This window comes from Diceros bicornis, chromosome 10 (assembly GCF_020826845.1).
Source record: "Diceros bicornis minor isolate mBicDic1 chromosome 10, mDicBic1.mat.cur, whole genome shotgun sequence".
Lineage (NCBI taxonomy): Eukaryota > Metazoa > Chordata > Mammalia > Perissodactyla > Rhinocerotidae > Diceros > Diceros bicornis.
The window spans coordinates 78672297-78691624 of NC_080749.1; the positions used below are offsets into that span (position 1 = coordinate 78672297).

Below are 19328 nucleotides of genomic sequence, written 5' to 3' on the forward strand. Positions count from 1 at the left end.
CGGCAGGAGGGTCCCACTCCCCAGAGACAGGCCGGTGTACGCGTGTCCCAGACTTCCACGGCCACACGGGGGAGCCAAAGGTGACGAGCTGAGAAAGAAAACGTTCAGCTTCTAAACTCATCAGATTGCTGGTGTAAATGGAAAAGCACTTGTGAAATACAAATAAAGGAAGCCTCTCTCCTTCTGGAATGTGGATGTTATCATCTTTCTAGTCACAGACCCTGGGAATAAAGACAAAAATGTGGTCGGAGACCCACCTTATAGCCAGCAGTCCCCAGTTCTTTAGTGGGTGAAGGGAGTGAGCCCCCAAGGCTCGTATCCACCAGGCAGGGAGAAGACTGGCTTTTCTGTTGTCATTGACTCACGGCCCACCGTGGAAGCTCTCAGAGCGTCGAAGAAGAGAAGAAGTGCTACTCACCTGGCCCAGCTAGTTTTGCTTCTTGGACAGAATTGAGAAGATTTGGGCAGAGACAGAGAAGTGGGGTATCTAGAAGAGTATTTTGCTAGATATTTAGGAGAAATAATTTGAGGAAGAAGATACAAGAGGTAAGTGTGGAGGAAATGGGAAACGAAAAAGCAGGCAATGGACACCTGCTTTAAAATCCATTGATTATCCGTTCAGGCCTATGCAGATCCCAAAAGTCTGGGAGATTTGGTTATCAAAACGGTTTTCTTTTTTTTTCAATTTTCTTTTTTCTTTTCTTTTTCTCTTTCTTTTTTTAAGGTCCTTATATAAATGGTAACATTCAGTGTTGTTGAATCTTATATATGCTAGAGAATGAATAATCTGTTATTGCCCTAAGAAGCATCTTCTCAATTAGTTCTACCACTAGGAATGTATCTAAGAAAAAATTCAGAGATGTACACAAAACTGTACATGTAATGAACAGAAATGTTCATTATGTTATTTATAGTTATAAAATGTAGGGGAAAACCTAATAATACATCAATAGCAAATTTTACAAATATATTATGAAATAGCCAAAAGATGAACTTGACACAATCAGCAAAGTTATATTTTAAAGACGTTTTAATGATACGGAAAAAGACTCACAATAGAAATTTTAAAATATGCAAATAAACGAACAAAACAATAGCAAATAAATAAAAAGGCAAAATAAAAAGTATAATGTACTATAAATATAGTACAAATATATATTTTGTACAAATATTATCAGCGGAACAGGGTCATGATAGTTTATTTCATTTGTGCTTCTCTATATTCTATATTATTGCCTTACATTATATATTATAGTTTATATTTTTGTATATATTATATATCATTTTATATATTCTATATATATCATTTTATTTTTGGAAAAAAATAAAGCAAAAGAAGCAAGACCTTTTGCTGTTTGTGATCATCTCTGTTCCAGTAGAAACCACCACAAGCGGCTAAAACCGCCTGGAGTCTCATTTAAATTGCCAAACCTTTCGAGGCACACACCCAGTTATCTATTTAAAAGTTTTTCATCTCAAAGCATTTCACCTTCCTAGGAGTCAAGTGGCTGTCAACAGAAAGGAAGAGGAACATGCTGCTTGGATCAGGGAGAAAATGACTCCTCCTCGCTGGGCAGGCAAAGTGACGTGAGTCCTTTGTGTCATCCTCCCCCCGAGGGTGTTGCGGAGGGCTGGCCTGGTGCGGAAGCTGCGCTGGTTGGTTTGGGTGGTCATTCTCCACTTTCCTTACAAAAGTCCAGAGTGCCTGCGTGGACACAGCACTTCTCACCAGGAGCCGGGTAAAGCGGGGACGCACAGCCTGCGCTCTGACTCGCCCCTTCGTGCTCTGGGAGGCTGAACAACAGAAAATCCGCTCAGACAGGAGACAAAAGACCTCCCCAACTAGGATGAGTCCCATGCTCAGGGGGAAATAGCCTGGCCCTGCTCTGTCACCGTGTCTCCTCCTTTGTAGAGAGAGGGCATTGCAGCCTCGGGAAGGCTGAGAGCCGACCCAAAGGCACGTGGGGAGTTTACGGCCCCGCAGCTGGGAAGTCCAGCCTGAAACATCCCAGTCCCCCGCTTTGCTCTCTCAGAGATACTTGTTTCCAAAAGAGACCCACTGCCAAGTTCTTAAAGGAATTACTTAGAGAAGTTGGAATACAGGATAAAATAGAGTCAGCTCCCTGTAGACAAGGAAATCCGAGAGAAAAGATCCAGCCTTAAATGACACTGAGCCCATCATCTCCCTCCTGTATCTGTTTCTATCCATCAGACCTACCTTGTTCCCATTCTTGGCCTCCCACTGTCACCTTATGGGCAATGATTGTGCTCTGGGGACCACCTGACTCACTCTAACTGAACTCAGAAGAACATGATATTTAAACTGGAATATGCCACAATATTCATTTATAAAGAGAAACACAGTCATAAAGTGGATCTTATGATCCCTGAGCCACATGTCCTTTCCCCATAAGAAAACACACATACGAGGCCACAGTATAATGAGAAGGTTGCTTGGCGAGTGTGGATACAGAGCAGTTGGGTAGTCTTGAGGGTCACGTCACAGAAGACTCCGCTCTCACCAGGGAAGACCCGCGGGCTGGCAGGCGTCTGCCCCAGACCCTCCCTTCTCTTTGTGCTGTGTTAGTACCTTCCACTGAGTAACTGTTAAGTCTCGGCCTGGCACCTGTTCAGGGGAACTTTTAATTCCTCAGCTCTGATTCATTATGTTTGTTTTACATTTTAATTCTCAGATACAATCTTATTTCTAGGTTTTAGAGAAACACCACATTATTGCTCCTAGGTACTGCCTATACGTCTAATTCCAACACAAAAACTAATCATTCAGATATTGGCCTGTGATGCTCAGTCTGGGGTCCTGCCGAGAAACTATATAGGAACAATTGCAAATTTTCATTCTGGAAACTGGGAAGACCTCAGAGAGACACAGAGGGGGTGGGCAAATGTCAGGCCATTTCACCTAATTGTGACAATCACCCTTCAAAATAGGCATTATTTCCAGTTAACCTTTAGAAAGGTTGAGTTCTTTCTCATGGGAAGGGTCAATGTCGTGGCGGAACTGAGAATGAACAGATCTGTCTGCCCCGACATCCCCCCGCGCTCTGCTCTGTGACACAGACCTAGTCCTGCATCCCACAGCTCTCCCCATTCTCCTTACTCTTCAGGAGTGTGTTCTGGAAATAAAACAGATGTCTCCAAAGCTAAAACATCTTTGATTCAGGCAGAAGTACAGTGTTGGTAACTTTTCACTGTGCTTTAGTTTCCTAATGAGTAAAATGGAGATAATAATTTACTTTCTTTGTACAATTGTTGTGAGGATTAAATAAATTATTAACACATATAAAAACACTTGGAATGTAAGCCCTCCATAAATGATAACTATTGTTATTCGAGTTAGTGGGGCATGTGTGTGTGTTGACACATGGGTATGTGTGTTTAGAGTCATTTTTACTTAAACTGCAGGACTTATCAGAGCTTTTAGCATTTTGAATCCTGACGACAGATGAGAGGATGGTGGTTGGGACACAGTGGAGAGGATTTTCCAAACTTATTTGACCTCTGATAGTTTTTCATAGACTGTGGTGTTTCACAAGATACTGTTTGAAGTATTTCACAGAATACTCTTTTCTTTAGTATCATATTAGTGGCAAATCAGTATTTCTCGTACAGAAAATTCTTATTTAAAACCATTTGGTTTGAACTATTTCCCTGCACAAAGAGAGTAGGAGAGTTATTACTGTGTTCATTTTGCCTAATTAAAGAGTTACGATGCTGTTTCCAGTTGAGCTGGGCTGACAGAGCCATCTTCTTCTGTCCTTTATAAAGATTTGCATGGAGCTATTTGCGAAAGAGGAGTTCCAGCCCTTGGACCCTACCCAGGAGCTCATATTTCCCCCAGAACTCTTGGTAAGATGAGTGGGGTGTTTTATGTGCTTGTTTAAATGTCACTGGTTATAAAATCAGTTTTCTAAAACCACCCTTTCCTTCCTGTGAAATTGTCAAATTGTGGAAATGTTTGATCAGCTCAAGACGCCTGTCCCTGCCCAGCCCACCAAGCCCCGTCTCAGGCCCTAGACACATGCCCAGGCCTCAGCTCAGGCTATGTTTTAAACAACATCATCATTACTCTCATCATTGTCGTCTAGAGTGTGTTCCTGTTGCCTGTCCCCAGCGACGCAGCTCGGCTCAGCTTCTGCCTTGGTCTTTCCAGCCAGTCCACTACGTTGACGCCAAAGAGCACTTCCAGGGCCCCCATTCCTCACCCTCCCCTCTGTCAGCATCTCTGTCTTTCTTCTAGGCCATTCAGTGAGCCCATTCTATAAAATACCTATTTCTGAAGGGGTTCTGATGTGTTCATTCCCTCATTCAACAAATATTTATTCATTCAGCAATGTGCCAGGCACTGTTCCAGGTACTGAACATACAGCAGGGAACAAAACTAAAAAGACTTGCCCTGGAGGGGTTTGTAATCTTCTGGGAGAGACAGATGATAAGAAGATAATAGATAAGAGATATATAGTGTGTTAGCAAGTGAGAAGAAGAAAAAAATAAAACAGAGAAGGGGGAGGGGATGCAGGAGTTGCAATTTTAAACATCCTGGCCAGAGAAGACTTCTCTGAGAAGGTAACATCTGAAGAAAGTCCTGAAGGAGGTGCGGGAGCCAGCCACAGAGATACGTGGAGGAAGAACAATCCAGGCAGTGGGCACAGCAAGTGCAAATGTCCGAACAGTGCGAGAACAGGAGGTCAGAAAGCCTTGGGGTTGGGGGGGCCATGCCAGCCTTAGGGCTTTTACTCTGTGTGAAATGAGAGCTATCAGGGAGGCTGGACAGAGGAGGACTATGCTCCTGTTAACGTTGTGACGGCACTGGGATGTTCTGGAGGCTGGGATGGCAATAGCCTTCAGAGGGGCAAGGGACGGAGCAGCGATCCCAGGTCCCAGGAAGATCTCCAGAGGAGTAGGGTATTTTTCCTCCTGGGGGGTCCTTTTCAGGGCTTAGAAGGGGATGGGATATGAGGAGCTCAGTTTGGGACATGTTAAATTTGAGATGCCTATTACACATCTGGGAGGAGACATCAAGTACTCATTCAGATGTATGCATTGGGATTTCAGAGGATAAGCCCAGGCTGAAGATATTAATTTAGGATCATTAGTATAATTATGATTTTCAAAGCCATGGTACTAAATTATGTTAAATTAATCGATACTGAAGAGTCAATGACAGGTGCCAGCTTATATTGTCACTTGTCTCCAAAGAGCTACATGTTAACAAGTCTTAAGCTAAAGGAGTAAATATCTAGTTATGGAAATTCAGGCACAACCAATGGGTGTAGTGAGTATCTTTTAGGTCAAGTGGACCCCAGGCCCCTTGAAATCTCTCTAGAGGAACATACCTTCACCTGGGATCTTGAATAACCCAGGAAGACAGGTGTGCACACACACTTGTCATTTGCCCTTAGAGAATGGCGGAGAATCCAGAAAAACGAACCCTGACCTTTCATGGAGAGAGGGTGACCTGGATCTCCCCTGGGACCCTCAAGGATCTCCTGGAGCTGAAAGTAAAGCACCCCAAAGCCCCTCTCATCCTGGGCAACACCTCACTGGGTGAGTGATGACAACGGTCCTCAGGCCACCACTGATACGGAGCTGGACTTCCTATCTCCTCTGCTCTCAGTCAGCAGAAACTACTGTCTAAGGATAAAAATCTCATCCTTTATAATAATAAGATTATAATAATATATTATAAAAATATACTATTACATTATAATATATAATTATAATTAGACATAATTATATGGTTGTATGTATTATAATAACAATATAAAATTGTAATACAATATTATTATATTATAATACAAGAAAAACGGTCTCCAAGGTTGGATGTACATATACTCTGGCAGTGTGCAGGGTGACCCCTAGAGGTGGGGGCAAAAGTATTAGAACTTTTTCAGTCATTTACCTTGTCCTTTTTTGTGTTTGTTAAATAGGGCGTAGATATAATAGAATTTTATAAAATACGTGTGGATATACTAACAGTGCGCACCCAGTTATCACCCCACCCAGTTTAAGAATGAGAACTTGGCCAAGAACTTTGAAGGCCCCTCCCAAACCACATCCCCTTCCCGTCCCTTCCTCTCAGAGGCTCTTGTTAGCTGAATACAATGTTGATCAGTCTCTTCTTTTACTGCATATATTTGCATCCCTAAGCAATAAGTCATTTAGTTTTGCGTATTTTTGAACTCATTCATGAATAGACTGACATGGTATTATTCTTCCGCAATTTGCTTTGTTCATTCAACATTCTTGACCTAAGATTTGCCCACATCGTCACACGCAGCTGTGCTGGATTCCCTTGCAAGACTATGGCATGATCTGCTGGTCCATTCTATTGTTGAAGGACATGGTTTTTTTAGGAGCTTTCATCCATTTTATTTCCGATTTTTATACACATGTAGTGAGTGTATAAATAAATATGTATCGTGAGAGAACATGCTCTATAAATTTACTTGGCAGGGTGTATGGCCACTGCTTTCACATCTATTCACGTTTATTGTCAATTTTTAAAATTAGTATCAGAATATTTTTTATGGGAAAATTTCAATGCCAAAAAAGGCATTTTCTCTTTGCTAACTCTGTCTAAAATATATATTTACTTTCCAGGACCTGCAATGAAGTCTCAAGGACATTTTCACCCAGTTCTCCTCTCTCCTGCTAGGATTTCTGAGCTGAGTATGGTGTCCAAAACCAGTGATGGTGAGTTCCTGGTGCTCTTAGCAAAATATCAATGACCCCATCCCTGCAGTGAACTTACACTTGCCGAATAGTTTGGAGCCTCCTCCATTTGTCTTGTCTGGCCTATTTCCTCTTCATCATTTTTCTCATGTGATAGTACATCCCCACCATGAAGCTTTACTATCAAAACTTGGCACAGAAGATGAAGTATTAAGATGATATTGTTCAGGACCTTGCAGACCTGCAGGATTCTATAAAATGCCGTAGTGACCTAGAGACAATAAATTTGCAGTGTCACTTTGACAGGAAGACAGTGAGAGAGAACTGGTGCTATCCATTGGTTGAATCGTCAATGCCAGGGAGGGAGGATGTTTGCAGGGGGACAGTAGGAGAAATATAATCTGGCACTTGAATGCTACTTGTCTCACGGGGACAGGGGCAAGGGGCAAAGAGGGACAAAGACCTGCCCGGGCAAGCACCCCCAGTCACTTACAACATCCTTAAGAGCCCACTCTGTGCAAATACTACATCAATGAAGCGGCACGCAAGAAGTAGGAGGGAAATATGCAAGACTTTGCCTTCAAGACACACAGCAAACCCTTTGACAAAAGAAACCTCATTTGCCCCTTTCCTCATCCCCAGAGCTCCTAGCATATGAGGACATGCGTATAAGGACTGACCCTGCGTGTTAGTGCCCAGTCAACGACTGACAAATGACATAACGGAAAAACGAAGGAATGTGTGGCATTTGGGACGCAGTAGAAACAATGACCGCCCTAACTTAGGCAACAAGGAGGTTGGCCAAACTGAAAGCTTTAGGCAAGACTGACCTGTAGGCTACTGTGTGTTTGTGAGGGTCGGAAAGGACAGCAGACCCGCCTTGGCTGTATCACTGCCATCCAGGAGTCCCACCCTCCTGGCCGCCAACCATCATTAGCCAAACTCAGACTGTGCTGCAGACCAGTAAGCCAACCCTTCCCCAACCTCCCCCTCCTACTTGCAAGGGAACCGACCCTTCCTGGTTTTGCCCAGCACCGCGGCTTCACAGCTTCAGCCCCAGGACAATTCAGGTAGCACATCTGAATGCCGCTCTGAAAATGAGGGAATGTGCTTAGGCGTACCTGAAATCTTGGTGATGGCAGAGGGAGAGGGAACAATGCAAAGAGTGGATTGGGAGGCTAGGCAACTAGTTTAAGCAGAAGGTTAAGACAGGGAAGCCCTTCCCCTATTCCTCAGCCCAGGCATCATTTAGCCCATGGTTTCCAAACTTCTCTTCAGCACCACAAGCCTATCCTCAAGCAAATCTTAAATAAAATAAGTAAATGAAAATAAGCTGCTCTGTTTGAAGGAGGGGGAACACTTTCCACCATCCCCCTGTCACCGAGCCCCCCATATCCGCCCCTGAGAGGGCCCTTCAGGGCACAATTCAAAATGCTCAATGTAACCACAATCCTTCATTTTATAGATGAGAAAGCCGAGATGCAAAAGGCAAGTGGAGTTGCCCAAGGTCCCCAAACCGGCTGGTGGTCGGGTCACCAGACCTCACATCTCCCACTTCCAGCTCAGAACCCTTTCCATTATTGCCAGTCCCCATCTCCCGGGCCCACCCCACAGCCTGTCCAATTGGTTATTTGAAGGGACTGCTCAGTTTGGACTCTGCAGGCAAAGTAGAGCCAGCTTCTGAAACCTGAGGAAACAACGTGCCTGCCTCAGGGCTTCTTAAAATTAAAGCGTGAGTACCCTCTAGTGGCCTCCAGGGGAGTTTCCAGGATTCCCAAACTGCCTAAGCCCAGACGACGGAAGGACACTGGTAGGGGAAGGGTACTCTGGAGTCAGATGGCCCTCTCCTGCCCCAGCCAGCATCCCCGGGAAATAGATTTCTGTGACGGCTCATGTTTGTTCAAATTTTGCAAACTAATCCGTATCACCTACATGTGTGGCTCGGTATACATTTCTTTCTCATAATCTTGTAGTAGTTAGTGCTCCAGAAACTGCTGCATCTTTACCCCACGGCCCCATGAACTCTAAGAAGCACAGAACTAAACAAAACTCGTGTTCCGAGAATCAAAATGAAAGCTCCACTCCACTGAAGTATGAGCTCGGTGTGTGACCAAAGATGGAATAAATATGAACAGAAGCACAGTGAATAGAATTGTCTCTGGACAGCTGTGTCACGCCTGGCACAAAGGGCAGGGGTAATGTGAGCAGTGGAAAGAGCCGGACGAAAGCCCCAGAATCAATCGCCTGGCCTCAACCGGAGTTTGAAGTCTGTGCTCACGAGGACGCAGGCAGCAGAGCAGATAGCCGGCATTTTCCCCTGCCCTGGGGCTGACCTGCCCTTTTCCCCCCTGGTCAGATAAGAGATGGTCATGCTGGTCTCTCTGATGCTCCTGACCTTAAAAAGGTAATAATAATAATAATGAGTCTTTCTATTTTTTATTTCTTCCCAACTAATAAGGCTCTGGGTCTAGGGCAGGAGGAACTGGATGACAGGAAACAAGCCTGGTCTTCCCGGTGCTCTTGTGGGCAAAGATCAGGCCAGGATTTTTGCAGAAGTTCAAGACCATGCTCCAGGGAACCACAGTGATAGGAAGCAACAGCCCATTGCTGATGGGCCTGAGCTGGGGTCCCAAGTTACGCGTTGCGGAGTGCCTTTTATGAGACACTAAAATAGAAACAGTGTGAAGCCTCCAGGTCGGGACATTCCAGGGAGGAGGAGCAGCTTAGATTTGCTTCCAGTAAGGATAGGAAGGAGCAGAGCAGCCAGTGGTTTCCCTGCTCAGTTAGGTTAGCTGAGCTGATTGAAGCGGTGGGGGGGACGGAGGGGGGTATTTGGGTGTGTCAGCAGGGGTGGGGGAAGTATTGTGCCAAGCACATTTTTAATATTGATAAAATAAAGCAATGTGGGAGGGTGAAATATTCTCAAAGATTAATCCACAGGAGAAAAATTAAAGCCCAGCCTGCAACCTGATAAAAACAGACTAACTGTAGTTAGACCCCGCCCTGGAAGTGATGTCAAATCCGACTCTACGGGTCAGTGATTCATTCTGCAAACCCCAGGGACGTGAAGGCTTAACTTTAAAAGGCTGACTAAGCCATCTCCTGGTGGTTTGGGTGACTCCTTCCCTTTCAAAGATGGATCTGAACCTTACATCCCTACCATAGAGAAACCCTTGTGCTAATATCCTGCCGATACTCGCAGGCACCACCAACCGTGGTTCAATCTTCAAATTACCTCCTGGCCAGTTAGCAAATAGCGTTGCCCCAATCCTCCGGGATGCTGTCCCACTGCTCCTGCTTCCCTGGCCCCTCCCTGGGGACCCCCAGCAACAACCAACATGACACCTGGGCAGCTCCTCACCTGGGCCGTGTTCATGCTGGCTGGCCGGTGCCCCTCAGCAACTGGTTGTCGACAATGCTGAGTATCAAGATCTGCTGCAGAGCGCACATGCGCAGTCACAGCATCACTGATTTGAGAGAACTTCGGCAGCTGGAAGACCTTTGTCATTATTTTAATGCCATCAGATTTATCCCCCTTAATCACAAAACAGCTTTGCAGAGCTTCACTGTGGTAGTCAGGAGGGGGTCACGGAAAGTTCTAGGAGGGTCTGCCACCTGCAAGTTGTTACTGTTATTCCTTCTCTCTGGGCTCTCTTTCCTTGCCTTCATCTGGAGAAGAGTGTCGGCCAGCCCAGGGGTTCCTAATGCTGGCCGCACTGGAGAGGTACCTGGGAGCCTTTCAAAAGCCCCATGCCCAGAGGGTCCGATTTACAATCTGCGAGTGGGGCATCTGTGCTGTTTCTGAGTTCCCGATGCTCTCTGTGCAGCCAGGGCAGAGAGCCGCTGCACCAGCCGAACAGAAGGCCCTGGCGCCTGACTGCAGCTCAGCTGCTCCTCCGAGGTCACCTGTGAAAACAATTTGCTCTCCAGGACTGACAATAGGTGCCAGCTGCAGTCTGGCCCAGGTGAAGGACATCCTGGCTGAAAGGGTTTCCGAGCTCCCAGAAGAGAAAACTCAGACATACCGAGCCCTCCTGAGGCACCTGAAGAGTCTGGCGGGCCAGCAGATCCGGAACATGGCGGTATGTTTTCTGGGCCAATCATTGGGCACAATGCCCCTCTTCCTTAACTGCACTGAAATGTTGAAATAGGCACTGGCAGAATCCGTATGAGAAAGAGTCTCAACAGATTGAAACGATAGGCACAATCAATAACTATGTAATATTTAACAAACGTTATTTAATGACATATTTAAAAGAAGACTCTAAGTCAAATTCAGGGGGCCAGCCTGGTGGCATAGCAGTTAAATTTGTGCATTCTGCTTCAGCGGCCCAGGGTTCGCTGGTTCGGATCCTGGGCGTGGATCTACTCACCACTCATCAAGCCATGCTGGGGCAGCAGCCCACATAGAGGAACTAGAAGGACCTACAACTAGGATATACAACTATGTACTGGGGCTTTGGGGAGAAAAAAGAAAAAGAGGAAAATTGGCAATAGATGTTAGCTCAGGGCCAATCTTCCTCAAAAAAAAAAAACTGTAGCCTTTAAAAAAAAGAGAACTCTAAGTCAAATTCAATAGAATAGCTAAGTAGCAATATAGGTGGCAAAAAGATGTCATGGTTTTGCTAATTTCATGATAAGACTGTCAAAGAATCTAATTTAGTCTTAGGCTGCATTAACAGAAGTATAGTACCTAAAATAAAGAGGGTAGCCTTCTCTACTCCAGACCATTCAGACCACAGCTGGAGAATGATGCTCAGATCTGGGAGGCACACTTTAAGGTCTGGTTATTTTTGACCTCAGAAGAGAGCAGAAGAGACATAGTTAGGTTTTCCAAATACACGTGCTCCCTCTCCTACATACCCCAAATGGTGTATTAGAGATCCTTGGGATATGGGGAATCGGGGGAGGACATGCTACCTTTGAAAAAGCTCTTCACGTGATTCCAAAATATCCTTACCCCTGTCAAGCACTCTGGCTGACACTCCGGAGCCTGGCAAGGAGACAGTGGCAGGAGAGTGAGGGGTTGGAAACCACATCAGAAAGAGAAATGGCAGAGGTGGGGACAGTCAGAGGGATCATGAGAGCCTCTTTCAAGTATCTATAGACTCCTGGGGACAGATGTGACATTTCATATGCTCACAAACGGCAGAATCATGATGGATGGGTGAGAGTCCAGGGAGGCAGATTTCAGCTCCGTGGAAACAAGAACTTTAAAATCAAGCTGTTCATAGAGGAAGGGGGGTTCCAGGTCCTCACCAATGTTCCAGCCCAGACCACAGCTACCTGGTGGTCACTGTAGATGCCATCACTATGCGGGAGGAGAGTATTGAGTTGAATGGCCGGTCATTTCCCTCCCAAGTTCTGAGATGCTACAGGCTCAGCCAGAGCCAAGCGGAGTCTCCCAAGATGAGGAAGAAGGCAGCTCTCTCCCAATGGTGGGGATGCCCAGGACCCAGCAGGGCCCACGTGCAGTCCAGCACTTTCAGAGGCCATGTGACATGAGACCGAGATGCTGCATACCCTTGGCAGGATGGCACCTCTGTACCCAGCAGGGTGGCCACCTGCACTGTACCCCTGGCTGAGAAGGAGGTGATTCAGAATTGCCTCTGAGCCCCGCTGCTTGGGTTTGAATCCCAGTCCTGCCCCTTCCTAGCTGGGAGACCTCGGTCAAGTTTCAGACTTTCTCAGTGCCCCAGTGTCTTCATCTGTGAAACAGGGATAATGGCATCATTCTCACTGGGTTGTTGTGAGGATTAAGTGGGTAAACATGTGAGAGGTTAGACAGCAGATGGAACTTACCAAATGCCATGCGAGTGTTAGTTACCATCAACTCCTCTCTCCATCCAAAGTGGCAGGTGGGAGGGGGTCCTCCCTGACAATCTGAACAGAGTCTCCTCCACAAAGGAGACCGAGACTGCTCTGGGCCCTTTCACTACCAGAGAGGACCCTAAGCAGGCGCTTGTGGGGCGTAGGATGAGGGACAGAATGACCGAGGCTGTACTCTCTCTCCTTAGTCCTTAGGGGGACACATTGTAAGCCGGCACTGCTCTTCGGATCTGAATCCAGTTCTGGCCGTGGGCAACACTACCCTCAACCTGATATCAGAAGGTAGGCTGCCCGGGACACTCTGAAGAGCACCTAAGGATTGTTTGTCTTTTTTAAGGAATTGCTCTAAGTCAGAGAGAGCCCAGGTCTCTGGTCTCAGCCCACCATGGGGAGCTCTGGCTCCTGGGGGAAGGCACACTGAGGGTGAGGAGGTGCCAGTGCTTCCTCTGGCACCACTCGCCACACACAACACCCACCCGACCGCAGCTCCGCCCGCGCGTCAGCCAGGGTGGAGTGCAGAGGCGGAGGTGAAGGCTCTCTGTGGTCTGAGGACCACTCCCTCCTCCTCTTCATGCCCACACCCCAGCTGCTGTGTGAGAACCCCAAGTCCGGTGAGGACACCCTGCAGACACCCGGGCTCCCTGGGGCAGGAGGAAGGCAATGATTAATTTTACATGCTGGCTTGGAGCTGCTCCACGCTAAACTACCCTTGTCTCCCTGTCTAGGAGCCCCCATCTGTCTGATTTCCAGATGGGTGTGCTTGCCTGTTCCCCATCAGGCTGCCTCCCCAGGGCCTCTGACTCCCCACTCCCATCGCTTCCCCCCTCCCCCACCCCCCCACCCCCACAACTCATCGAATGCCCACTCCCTCTGTCCATCCCACTCAGTGGGGCAGTCATTTACCCCTGCTATGGGCTGACATGGCCCAGGCTCTGGGGTCAGGGGGAGCGTTCACAAGCCGCCCCACGTGAGCTTCAGTGGGGGTGTCCCTCCAGGAATTGTGTCACAGGCCCCGCAGCCTCCCAAGGGTTTGTTGAATAACACAACCCCATCCCGACTGGCGGGAACTCAGAAGTGCTGGGCGAGACTTGGTGGCAGAGAACAAGCTCTCTCGCCCCCATTCCTCTTTGCATGGGGCCCACCCAGGGAGGAGGAGAGGAAAGACCTCACCCCTGCACGGCCCCAACAGCCATTTTGCTGAGTCTTCTGGGTCTGTGGTCCAGGACGACCCCAGCTTGACCCCGAAGACCAGGGGAGAAACCAAGACTCTGGGGCATCAGGACAGCCCGGCCCCCTGCAGGGCCCCTCCGACACTAGTAGGAATGACAGTAGTAGGGTTCCTCTCCTGGGCTGTTGGAAAACAGCTGACAGTCTCTGTTTTCCCAGCTCTGCCAAAGCCACTCCACCCTGAGCGCCGCCCAGCCCTGGCGAGGCCAGTGGATGAGCTGGCTGACCCCGCCGCAGGGCAGGCAGCAGAGGTCAGCCGGGGCTCCTCGGCGCTCCGGCCTCCCTCTGGACCACACCCTTCATCCACTCAGCATGTGCCTGTGTGCCAGGACGAGAACCTGCAGATCTGCAGGGCTGTAGTGTGATGTCCTCCTGCACCTCCTGGGGAGCCACAAACCACATTTTTTTCATTCTTTAATTACTTTATTGAGGTCATATTGGCTTATACCATTGTGTAAATTTCAGGTGTACATTATTATAGTTCAGTTTCTGTACAGGCTGCATCCTGTTCACCACCGATAGTCTAGTTTTCATCCATGGCCATACATATGTGCCCCTTTAGCCCTTTCGCCCCCCTTCCCCTCTGGTAACCACCAATCTGTTCTCCATCTCTCTGTGTTTATCTTCCACATATGAGTGAAATCATATGGTGTTTGTCTTTCTCTGACTCATTTCTACATCCGACTGAAAAGCTTCTGCACGGCAAAGGAAACCAAAATGAAAAAACAAGCCACTTTCTAAAGCCAGAGAGCACGGCTCTGGCCACTAAGTGGTGACAATTGGGCTGAAAGGAGGTTTTGTGAATTGTTCTCTCTGCTCTAAAGGTGTGGGTATCTGACTTAGGAGCCAAAAGCAGCAGCAAGAACAAAAAGCAAATCCAATGATTTGAACTCTGCTGGTAGTGGACACAAACCCTGTCTCAGCCTAAATTACGCCGTTACCTTGATCTTCGTATCGAACGAGTTACGTTTAGTCAACCAGCCTCTGCTGAAAGATAACCACACAGGCCTGAAGGCCGTGGGGGCAGAGGAGCCGCAGTTCACAGAGCGTGTCTGTCCCCCTGAGGAGGGGTATGGGGAGCCCTGGACGGTCACGGACTCAGACCTCTGCGTCATTCGGTGCAGGGAAGGTGACCTTTTTGTCTTTGCTTCTGGCATTTAAAGTACAGAATAATCTCAAGTTCCTTGTTGCAACTGTGCAGAAATGTCATTTTCTTCAACAGAAGGTACACGGAAGATTCCTCTAAACAGAGAATTTCTTGCTGGCTTGGCAAGTGCAGACCTTAAGCCAGAGGAAATTTTGGAGTCTGTGTATATCCCCCACTCTCAAAAGGTAAGACTTCACCGGTCGCCTCTGCGAGTTGTTTTTCCCTTTTCATAACTGAGTCTAGTCATCTTTGGAAATCTGAAAGCAGATGGAAGGAAAATAACTCTGCCCTGAAAACCTGTTTCCTGTCCACTGTGGACTGGCCCAGCACCAAGGCCCTCACACACCCTCGGGCAGGCCGCTCCGGGTGTGGGTTTGGGGTTGTTGTTTCAGCTGTGGAGTGGGGCCTGTGAAGGCCCACAGTTGTGCTTCCACGCCTCTTGGTGTCCATGGATCGACTCTGGGAGGCGGAAATGAAGCTCTCTAGCTGTGGAATGAGCTGCTCTGCCTGACCCACAAGGAGAGGGAGGCTGGGGGCGGGCCTCCCCACGCCGCACTCCCACTAACCCCAGCAGGTCACAGGAACCTGGGGGCCTCCAGACATTGGCTAACTCAGGATCCTGGGAGTGATAGGAGGGGCCCTCTGTCCTCACTCCCTGTTCCCTGGGCCTCTCCCCAAAACTGTACCTGAATCCAATCTAAGAAGACATTCTCCCCAAGAGAGGCAATGCAACACACACACACACACACGCACACACACACACACATATGCACACACAGATCAAAAGCCAGGACTTGGCTTGGTTACTCAGAAAGTCTTATATTAAGTCCTGCCTTCGGCCATGTAGGAGCTTCACTTCTTTTTCCTTTGGAATGGGAACTTGGAAATATGTTCTCAGTCAAATGTGCATCTGCATCAAGGCCCCAGAGAGAAAACAGGCAGACTCAAACCCAGCACCCTCAGTGGCCGCACAGATGAAACACCCTTGAGGCACAGGCCATCTCCATTAACCCCAGGTCCGCACACCAGCAGTCATGGTGCCAAGGGGTCCGTGGGGCAGCCATCACCCTTGTGACTCTTGTTCCTGATACAAGATACCCCAGTCCACTGTTGGAAAGTTCTGCTTGACTCCTTTATGAGCTTGCAAAATCGAAAAGTGATAGTTTCTACAAACCAAGAAATGTGGTCGGTCTCTTTCGCACTTTAAGTCACATTTAAAAGCACTTGTGTTGGGGGGTGTTCCTCTGTCCTCGTGGGGACAAAGACATCTGAAGACGAGAGGGAAGGGCGCCTAGAAGTCAGGCCGCATGGAATGACCCAGGTGTTCTGTGGGAGGCATCCTGGTCTCAGAGGACAAACGCACAGTGACCCCTGTTCCTGAGGGTCTTGGGCATCGGGGATGGACCTTGGGAGCTTGCCATTCTCACTTTGAACGAGAAGGCAGCCAAGTTATCTCTGATGGTGCCAAGTGTCTTTTGTGATCCTTTAGATTGAGTCTAAGTGATTAATTAGTGGCACCAAAAAGCAGAAACCATGTCAAAGTTTTGACATATCAAATGACCTCAGATGGTTTTTGTCTCCCCAGTGGGAATTTGTGTCAGCCTTCCGACAGGCTCAGTGCCAGCAAAACGCCTTGGCCCACGTGAATGCTGGCATGCGAGTCCTCCTCAAAGAAGGCACAGATGCCATCGAGGACCTGAGCATTGCCTATGGAGGGGTCGGGGATGCCACAGTCAGTGCACATAAGTCCTGCCAGCAGCTTCTAGGGTGGTAAGCAACAAACTCTGCACCCCAAGGGTGAAACTTGGCATCAAAAAAACAAGTGGAGGCGCTGGCCCGGTGGTGTAGTGGTTGAGTTCCCATGCTCCACGTCAGTGGGTTGGGATCCCGGGCATGGGCCTACACATTGCTCATCAAGCCATGCTGTGGCGGCACCCCACGTACAAAACAGAGAAAGATCGGCAACAGGTGTTAGTTCAGGGCCAATCTTCCTCACCCAAAAAAAAAAAAAAAAAAAACAACTGGAAACTTGGCTCCAGCAAGTTTTGATAAAGCGCTGGGAGGATGGAAACTCCTATGTATAGAATGACTGCTTGTTCCCTCTGTAGTTTTGCTAAATGAATCAAACCTTCTTTGACTTTGATTAGTTAGGCACCACTCTTTGGGTGAGAGATTCAACAAAAAAGGCCCAGGACTGTGTGCAGCCTTGTTGTCTTGTGCACATCAACACTCTGGCAAACCCACCCTGGGCAGCGTCCAAGTGGCACCTACCACTCCTGCTGCCTGGGTGCACTCTTCCTCTCCCTCACTCAAGGCAGCGTCCAAGTCTGAGTCCTGTCCGGTTCATAATGGAATTGGCCCTAATGGTCTATTTATTGAATGCCTGGTTCCAGTACCTTCTGGCTCTTGAACATGCTTGGTTCATGTTGCAATGGAACAGGTCCCATCCCCACTCTGCCGTGACCCTCGGGCCACTCGGGCCACTTGGTGCAGCCTCCCAGGCATTGGTTTTGCTGAAGGGCTTGGTGAGGTGATTTCTAAGTTCCCTTCCAACTCCTAAAAGGAGCCTCTGGGGTCTCCAAATTATCCCCATCCAATACCCAGCGCATGCCACTCAGTTGAAACTGCTCTTTAACTGGTTCCTTCCTGCCTCCACCGCACCAGGCGCTGGAATGAGCTGATGCTGGACGAGGCCTGCAGGCTGCTTCTGGATGAAGTCTCCCTCCCAGGCTGGGCTCCAGGGGGCAGCGTGGAGTTCAAGAGGACTCTGCTGGTCAGCTTCTTCTTCAAATTCTACCTAGAGGTTCTGCAGGAACTGAAGAGGCTGGTGAGGCTGCCCTCTGTGCCTGGAAGTGCTCTGGCTTTTCTGTGCTCCTTGCAGCGTGAGCTCCCAGCTTTCCCCCTGCTTTTGCGGACTGTCTCTGGGCAGCCTGCGACATTACCTGTCACCCGTTCTGCGTCCGGCCTTGTCAGTTCCCCAGCCATCCCTCCTGCCAGGATGCAGCCCTGAAGGGCTACTCCCTGCGGCTCAGGGTGCAGACCATCTTCCGGCCATAGATGTTTGCTGTGACCGGAGCAGTGAGACAGCACGGTGCCCCTGCCTCCGGTGTGCAATTTGTTTTCTTTTAAAATCAACTTTATTGAGGGATAATTACGTGCAACAAAATGCACCTATTTAAATTCAGTGAGTTTTAACAAATGTGCAAACCTGTGTAGCCACCACCTCAAACAGTCAACCCTCAGGCACAGCTGATCTGCTTTGTGGACATAGATTAGCTTTGCCTGTTCTAGAATTTTACACTCAATATGAAATGTAAAATTAAATTTTATTTTTCAAAAATACTAAACTTATTTGTATGCTAATATTTAACTTTTCTCTAGATTTTCTGATTGTAAACTTCTGGAATAAGTTAAGCAAAGCAAAACATTCTCTCTCTCTCTCTTTCCTCCTCTGACCACGATAATACCCCCTGTCCCCCAACCGCACCCCACCCCGCAGTCCAGTGTTCCTAAAGGATCTGGTTTTCATTTACTCCATGAAGCCCCTCACCAGCCACATTCACCAAGCTAATCCTTGCTGCCATTCAATTTCTGAATCAAGACACTTGATGTGTTTCAGTGAGGCCCAGCGAGACTTCCCGATTTTACTGCTCTCCCAGGAAAGCTGAGTTGCTGAGAAAAACCATCAGGATTTGGGCTCTTTGTGTACAATGAACTCCAGCCCGTTCTGGGATGGCTTATCCAGCCCAAAATTTTCTGGCTTCTCCTCCTGCCTCTGCTGGCCAGCTCACCTCTCCCTCCTCAGGGTGACTTGAGATCAGATTCAAACCAGTCAGTCCAGTTCCACACCATGCGGAATGGGAGGGAGGGCAAGAAACGTTCAGATAAAAAGTGAAATCCTGGGGGCAATGTGGATTTGGGTTTTCCAGGCTACCCTGGCCCTGCCGTTTCTCAAATACTTGACCCAAGTCATTTTCACATAAATCAAAGCCCAGCTTAATCATCCACTAATCAGCTTCTCTTTATTGTTTTGAATTACCTCTTAGGACAGCCATCATTTTCCTGAAATTTCAGACCAATTCCTAAGTGCTCTAGAAGATTTCCCGGCCACAGTACCCCAGGGAGTCCAAAGGTACCAGGTCAGTGAGTTTAATTTAATGGAAACTGAGAAACTGAGAGATAAGTGATAGCTGTGTGAATAAGCCAGCTCTTCAGAGTTGTGGTTTCTGGTTCTGACTTTCCAGTTTTGCTAGAATATTGGCCCTTTGTTTGGGCCACGTCAGGGAAGTGCTAAGATCAGGCCTGAGCTACTGCTAGATGCTCTCAAGGCTGAACTGCCCTGGAGCAGCTGACCGTCTGACTCATAACTGATAGTGTCTTCACTTTGGGCAGTTGTGTGACGAGCAGCTAAGCCAGGTGTGGGGAAAGCACA

General features: G+C 48.0%; 1 protein-coding gene across 1 annotated transcript in view; it reads left to right on the top strand.

Annotated features, from left to right (window-relative positions):
- The window catches only part of LOC131410967 (aldehyde oxidase 2), a 72837-nt gene that overhangs the window by 9798 nt on the left and 43711 nt on the right, over nt 1-19328 (top strand). Inside the window, exons 7-17 of the mRNA XM_058549551.1 lie at nt 1498-1587; nt 3787-3867; nt 5421-5565; nt 6622-6714; nt 10624-10775; nt 12711-12804; nt 14972-15081; nt 16482-16666; nt 17561-17723; nt 18113-18127; nt 18943-19035. Coding sequence (XP_058405534.1) covers nt 1498-1587; nt 3787-3867; nt 5421-5565; nt 6622-6714; nt 10624-10775; nt 12711-12804; nt 14972-15081; nt 16482-16666; nt 17561-17723; nt 18113-18127; nt 18943-19035 — 1221 coding nt within the window. The remainder of the gene's footprint in view (nt 1-1497; nt 1588-3786; nt 3868-5420; nt 5566-6621; nt 6715-10623; nt 10776-12710; nt 12805-14971; nt 15082-16481; nt 16667-17560; nt 17724-18112; nt 18128-18942; nt 19036-19328) is intronic.